The sequence below is a fragment of the Saccostrea cucullata genome, unplaced genomic scaffold (assembly GCF_032062105.1).
Source record: "Saccostrea cucullata isolate Sc308-1 unplaced genomic scaffold, CSIRO_AGI_Scuc_v1 ctg7669, whole genome shotgun sequence".
NCBI lineage: Eukaryota > Metazoa > Mollusca > Bivalvia > Ostreida > Ostreidae > Saccostrea > Saccostrea cuccullata.
Window position 1 is genome coordinate 22,685 of NW_026927507.1, and position 7,882 is coordinate 30,566.

The following is a 7,882-nucleotide window of genomic DNA, read 5'->3' on the forward strand; positions in this document are numbered from 1 at the left end:
TGCTGGTTATGCAATATAAAGTCTGTCTATCTAGCTGTCTGTCAGAATTTTTTAAAAATCCTTCTACAGATTTTGACGAGTTTAAGTAGGACTTGGAGCAAAAGTTCTCTGTACTAAGGATCTGTACGTGTATAACACGTAATATAACAATTCAAATTTCCTACCCCCCCCCCCTCCCCGCTTCCGACGCCTATGTCATATTTTTTAAATATCTTACTGAATAATTTACCTACTTAAAAATGACATCGTTCGCTTTGAGAGACTTTTCTTGTCAAATAAATCGTTTTAGACGTCTCTGGTCGAGCCTCCTTATTGCAAATTCTTCCTCGAAAATTACCTCGATAAAAATAGGACCTTATGTACGTAGAAATGATACACAAGATTCCGGTTGGTGTTAGATGTATAATTGAACAATAAAGCCAGACACCTCGGAATGGAATACTAAATACTCTAAGTCTCTGGTTTATCCTATGTTTTAAGACATTCGCAATACAACAGTATTTAGTGACTTTATTTCGAATCGTTCATAAACGAGACTTTACGTACATGTAACACATCAGTTTGGATAGATATGTTGTATCTAGATAAATAAGGACTGAAAATAAGAGTAAGATGTAAAAATTATAAAATACTCACATATTGAAATTGTACATGCATAGTACGCTCGTGCATATTTGCGGCTGGCAAACATATAAATACATCATTAGACTGAGAAGGGAGCATAAAATACCGGTAATTAAATTTTCTATTATGAAGTGCATGAATATATAAATTCTGTTTGAAGTAAAAAAAAAAGTCCACATGCAGTTACACATATATAGTTATACATATTTCGTTTCGTTTCGGCAGATTTCGTTTCGTTTCAGTTCGTTTCGTTTCGTTTCGTTTCTATTTCGTTTCGCACTTTACAGGTACCCCAACAATTTTAGTCTTTTGACCTTGATCTCCATTAAAAAAACAATTAACTTGGTAATAACTTTTGAATAGCTAGTGCGAATTTCATATTTCACGGGTATATTCATTGAAACAAGTCATTTATTTAATTATCAATATTTTGAGCTTGGGGGGTAATTTGTTGAGCAACTTAAATCAAAAGCTGTCGACAATACCATGCAAACAGTTAGGAATTAGTCATGTTAGTGTTTCACAAATACATGTTGTTTTAATAATTTTATTTTTTATTTAATTTATTTATTTCATTTTATTTTTTTAATTCATTTTTTATTTTATTTATTTATTTTAGTCAAATAACGTAATTTTGAACAAGATGTGTTTTAAAAACACTATGCGCCCGGCGGCAACAAAATTCTAAAAAAGCTATTTTTAGCATGTATGTCACAGTCAAGGTCATTAATATAACCTGTGTGTCATTTGAAAGAAATTGATTAGTAAAATATGGATACCAAATATGACGTCTCTATCTCTTGTGACTCAAAAGTTATAGCTTAGGTACGAAAAAACTATTTTTAGCATAAAGGCCACAGTCAAAGTCACAAGATCATTCACCTTGGTGTCATTTGAAAGAGATTAATTAATGGAGTATGCATTCTAAATATGCAGTCTCTAATATTTATGGTTCAAAAGTTATGGCAAAGGTACGAAAAAACTATTTTTAGCATACAGGTCACAGTAAAGGTCACAAGGTCATTGACCTTGTTGTCATTTGAAAGTGCTTAATTAGATGTAGTGGAGTCTCTATCTTTCATGGTTCAAAAGTTTTGGCGAAGGTTAAAGTTTGCAGACAAACAGACAAACAAACAAACAGACAGACAGGACAAAAACAATATACGCCCCGGATGTATCAATTCGGGCGCATAAAAAGTAGTGCAGCGAAAACATCACAGCGCAGGTGACACTGTTTTCGGGTTAAAATACTTTTAAAGAGAAAAGAACATGAACATGTGGGTACATAATTATATCATATTAAACTTCAAACCAAAATTCTCATATTCCAAAAAAAAAAAACGTCTCTCGGCCGATTCCGTCATAAACCGATCTTTGCCGATTGAGCTGATGAATATCGGAACTCTTCTGTAATTGAAGATACACAAAGTAGCAGAAGAAGAAAAAGGTAAACAAGAAAGATTGCTGGAAATTATCATGATTATTAACTGTCTGATTTTTATGTATGTTTTACTTTACATTATTTTTTCTGAACATTTTAAATGTAATACAGTGGAATATTCCATGTCAATACCAAAAGGCCAAGCAGCGCGAGTGAAACCTGACAGCAGGATTCATATGAATCATAAACTATATTCATGATATGTTAAAATTGCTATGTATTCCTGAAATTTTGATATTTATTATGTTGAAATATTGTTAATTCCCCTTGTTTTGATAACATATGTACGATTTCTCAGAATTATCTAGTATTCGACATACTGGTGTAGGCTTGGTTGTATACGGACATTGCAGTCTATTGATCAGCAATGGATCTCTTAATCTTCCTTCATACACATGTATACATTTACAGGTAAACTAAGGGCAATTTCAATGACATGCAAATACAGTCAAACATTGTTATCTCAAACTCTGTGAGACTGAGAAAAAACAGAGATATCCATAGATTTAGAGATTTCAACTCCAACATAAGGGTAAAATACTAAAGAATAAGTGATTGGGATTTCCAAATCTCTTAGACATATCCATTGTATTTGAGATATCAGTGTTTGAGATACAGAAGTTCAACTGCACATACATGTAAATCAGAAATTACTTCAACTTGGTTACTCTGAAAATCCAATGTGGACATTTATCAGTGATGTTCATGCATGCAATGGAATATCCCAATGTAAAAAAAATTACTCCTTAACATGTATAAATACACTGTACAGGTCACTGTAAGTATGTTTTGATATACATGGTAGGTATAATCACTGTATTCTATGGTTGGAGGGTCGGGGTCAGAATAGATGTTTTAAACTGCTCCAATGATATTGATTCTGGTAGAGTGTCCCAGTAGTAGATTATTCTTGGAAAAAATGAACTTGATATTTAAAGTAATACCCCTTGAAAGAAGCATTCAAGTACATCAAACAAAATCAGTTTGTAATGAAAGCCTTATTATATAGAAACCAGGTGTCATGTTCCATATTGATAGACTAGCTGAGCCATTTATTTGTTACAAATTTCTACTTATGACAGTACTCCTCTGTGTACTGGTTTGCATAAAAGCCCATTTCAAGTGTCTTCCACTGTTGCTCATCATGAGACCCATATTGGACGGTCAACATATCTAACCTCTCTCTCTTTATTTAAACCATTTCCATGTTTCTGTAAGATTTCCTCTCGGTCTTCCCTGCTGGAGCCTCATTGCAGTCCCAGGATGCATTATGAAGCATGGTCTATTTATTCCTTTTGATCTTTAGAAAGTGTTGTAATTTTTATATCAAGAATCTGAAATATCTTTTTCAGTCTTTTGTGATTCTAGATATTTTGTTGTGAATGCAACTTTGTTTTCGTCATGTAGAATTTTACTGGTAATCATTGTAATTTCAATAATTTAAGTGCATGCTGAGTTTTCAGTTTTCACTTAAGCTGTACTTTAAATGTTGATTGGGTGAATATGAAAATTCTCCATAATATTTTCTTACAGAGGTTAAAGTACCATTTGAAAATGAGATATGGCTACATGGGGGCCACCTCAGCCCAGAAAAAATATAAGGAAATCGAAGAGATCTGTCAAGCTATACATTACAAGCTATACAGATGAATTTGACTCGGAGAGAGATTACTTGAGCCAGGAGGTATGTCATTTTATTTTCTGTGATGCATTTTTAAAATAAAATGAATAACTCATAACAAAAATCATGGTCAGAAGAATGAAATACAGTGGTAAATAAAGCTTTAAAAATATTATGTCTCAGAAAATATGTTGTACAGGGCTGGAGATATCAAATTTCTATTTGGCAAACACACTTAATACAGTAAAACTCAGTTATAATGAATTCAATGGGATGTGAAATTATTTTGCTTTATCCGTAATTTGTTATATTCGTTTAAAAGATTAATAAAATTTATACGTTTGGGGATCCACGAAAACTTCGCTTTATCTGTGAATTGGAATATCAGTGTTCATACTAAACGAGTTTTACTGTATGCCATTTGTTCTGGGAGAATCATTTATCATATAGCAAAATACAATACATATTGATTGTAATATTGCATGGATTTGTTACAAGGTCTTGCCAGAATTAAAGTCATGGTGTGAAAGTAAAGAATTGACATTAAAGGAAAGATTTGTGAAATGGGTAAGTATGTGAATATATACATTTACGATGTTACATGTAATGCATTTCCAGCATGTATATTAGATAATCATGTGTAAGATTGATTCTTTTTTGATGGAAAAAGGATAATTCAAACTTATTTACATGTATGAATATAATTCTGTCTTCAGAGAATATTTATTTCTTTAAGGGATCCAAAACACCTCAGAGTCGACATGTGGATGAACTGGAAAAAACTCAGACCAGCATAGAGAACTGTTACCATAGCAGTATAATGCCTATCTTTATTAACATTACATGGTAACTCTTGTTTTATTACAAATAAAAGTAAATGTATCACATCCTGTACCTGGATGTCAAAGTCATATCTGGAAAAACTTGAGATATTAATTAGATGCAAATTAGAACTTTACTTATACATATACATGTAGTCATTGTATTCTGCTCATGACCAGATAAAATTTATTTGTATAAGAAAAGAAAATAAACTTATACGATATGTATTTTGGGAAATTAACCTTTGACCTAATTGATTCAGTGAGTCGGTTGGTTGGATTCCTATGTGGGAGGAGTATCCAGATGAAGACGTGGAGGATTTTTTAGAGACCTATGGATTGTTAGTGGAGGATCTAGAAGTTATGAAGGCAGCATACAGACAGGACAACATGAACTGTAAGATATCCAGAAATTGTTTTAATGAAAGCATAATGTTGGATCTATACATGTACTTCTATAGATATTTGATGAATTAGTACTACATGGGGCTTAATTCTGAAGTACACATTGCAGTACTACATGGGGCTTTAATTCTGAAGCACACATTGCAGTACTACATGGGGCTTAATTCTGAAGCACACATTGCTTCCTATCCTCTATTCAGATGTTTTTGAGTGAATTTTTTTGGATAATTTGATAGAAATTATTTTATGTGTCTATAACTGATATGTGATGAAGAAATATACTGGTACATACATGTATATGTATATTCATACATGAATAAGATTTAACTTTGCTGACTTTGTTATCTATGAAAACCTCAATAACTTTAGTACACCATAGCAGGAAGATATGTCAAAGTCCCAACCACTTTTTTCTTAATTTTTTTTATATCATCATTTTTGTATATATCTGGAAGTTTGAGCTTGGTCCCAAGTATTAGTGTGTTAGGGGGGTGGGGTGGGGGGTGTCAATCAGCATACTAAATGAAAATATAAATTTTAAACCTACAGCAAAGTAATAGACCCCGCCCCCAACTCCCTCTACCTCCCCTGTGTTTATGAGCCTGCTTTTCCATCTTTTTTTTTTGTTATAACACTTTAACCCTTTTCCATCTTTTAGTATAAATACTGATATTCCAATAGATATTATGCAAATTTCAAAATTGCAAAGGAATATCTTTTGGCAAATTATACAAAGCACATTCATCATCAATATTTCATGCTATTTATTTTAATAAACTGATTCAATCAAATTTAAAAGAAACACATTCATCAGGGGATAATCTTATAATATGTGAATATTATTTATTTTCAGCTCTATTTTTGATCAGAGATGACTCATTCCTTTGCCAGATTCCAGAACCTGATGCCGGTTACTTCTTGAAGAAAAGTACGGCATCAGAGAAGCTCAAATTATTTGGGGACAAGATCTCAGAAAAAATACCAGTATGTAAAATTTCAAATAGCATTTAATTTTGATTTGTTCGTTGTAAATGTATTTTTCTAAATCATTTTAATTTAAAACAGACTTAAGAAGATAAAAAACTGCAGTTTAATATTTTACATTTTAATCGTCTCTGATTGTGATTGTTTTTCATGTACATTTTACATAATATATGTATCCTGATTGAATGGGTTAAATTTTTTACTGTTTACATGTTATATTTGTTTTGCAGGCAAAGAGAATTGTTAAATACTCTGCTACATATTGTGGTATCTCCAGAAATACTGCTAGAAAACCTCAACTCAACTTCAGTTCTTCCTTTAAACAAACAGTAAGTTGGCGTTTAAAAAAGGCAGGGAATTTATCAACTAATTGATATCATCCTCTGTTATCCTACATGTATGTACACCCAGCATTGGTATCCCAGTGGAAAATTTCAGAGCAAGTATTAACGTTACAATACAACATTTATTTGCACTAGTTATGCCAAACTTGCAGGAATTTTGAATCTTTGTTATGCCTCCTTCGAAGAAGGGAAGGCATATATTGATTTGCTGCTGTCTGTCGGTCGGTCTGTCTGTTGGTCCATCATTGGTTTACGTTCATTTTCTTTGCAGGGGTTACACATATTGAAATGAAATTTGGTATACAGATTTATCATAAAAATATCTAGGTCAAGTTCTGTTCAGGGGAAGATCAGGCCATTATGGACAGAGTTATGCTCCTTGAACTTTGGAAAAATTCCAATTAATTATTTGCATTTTCCATTCATTTTCTTATTTTCAGCTGTTTTGGTGCAGACAACAATGCATTAATTTATGAATCCGCTTAGAAATCATTTGATAGATACAATATATGGGACTGACATGTGTATAGCGGCTAATTCATGATTGCACCAAGAACTCGATCTATACCCAGTGATTGCAAAGGATAATTGTTATTCATGTTTCTGTATTTCTCAGATCATAGATTTCTGCAAACAAAGGATCTCCTTTGACTATTTTGGTGAACAGCCTCGTCTTTCTTTATCTGATGATATTCCCAGCAAACTGGAACATTTAGAGTACATGAAAACCAAAAGTGAAGATGTCATTGGAAGAGAAGACATACTCAAAAAAGTAAACATTTGTTACCATTGATATTTTGTAATCTATACTAGGATGTTTAACTTTTAAGCCAGAACACAATGCAGGTGTCCGAAGATTATCACTGTTCAATCAGATATTTTTTTTTAAACTTAATATGCAATGCAGTTTAACTATTTGAGTACATTTCAGTCTTCAGACATGAGTAAATATAGTTAGAAGAAGAATTCTCTTAAATTTAGATCAAGACTTCAGCTTTTACTGTTTCAGAATGCTTTTTATGGCTAATTTATTGAAGGACTTTTATCAGAGTGGATTTATAGATGAAATTTTTAACTTACTATACTAGTATGTAAACTGATAATTGTTTTTTCTTTATACATGAAATCTGAAGAAAGAATTACATTGTATGAAAAATAGAAAGCACATATTTATATAAAACATGTGTATGTGAAACTTTTGTGCTAATTGCTTTAATTCAAATAAAATTGTACAGCCGTTGTTAATGCTGAATATGATAAATGGGGGAAAAATTCTTCTTCTCTTTTTTTTTCAAAGTTACATTGAATTGTTTTCATGATAGCTCAGTGCACATGCATTTATCTGTATTTCTGAAACAATTAAATTGATTTTATAAAGATCGAGGATTACATCCAAATTGAGGATAAGGATGTCCCTATGCTGGTACTAGGAGAAGCTGGATCTGGGAAATCATCAATTCTCTGTAAAGCTGCTTCCTCTATTTACAATAAAGTTCAGGATGAAGAGTTCCCTGGGTAAGATTTTCCATAATACAAATAACTATATTAGCAGAAAGATAAAACTTGTTCAATGTGTAAAAAGAAACTTCAGATAAAGAGAGACAATTTATAAAGTCAAGTTTGATAGCTTAAAAACTGATAT

The 7,882-nt window shown here is 32.0% G+C and overlaps 1 protein-coding gene across 1 annotated transcript; it reads left to right on the forward strand.

Annotated features, from left to right (window-relative positions):
• Positions 1 to 2,379: 2,379 nt before the first annotated feature.
• On the forward strand, positions 2,380 to 7,755 carry LOC134274676 (uncharacterized; the record flags this gene model as incomplete). The annotated part of the gene is made up of 9 exons (XM_062756935.1): positions 2,380 to 2,476; positions 3,599 to 3,749; positions 4,185 to 4,253; positions 4,423 to 4,532; positions 4,771 to 4,904; positions 5,766 to 5,896; positions 6,127 to 6,225; positions 6,857 to 7,012; positions 7,619 to 7,755. Coding segments are annotated over exons 2-9 (959 nt in total), but the record flags the coding sequence as incomplete, so codon positions are not given.
• Positions 7,756 to 7,882: the final 127 nt, after the last annotated feature.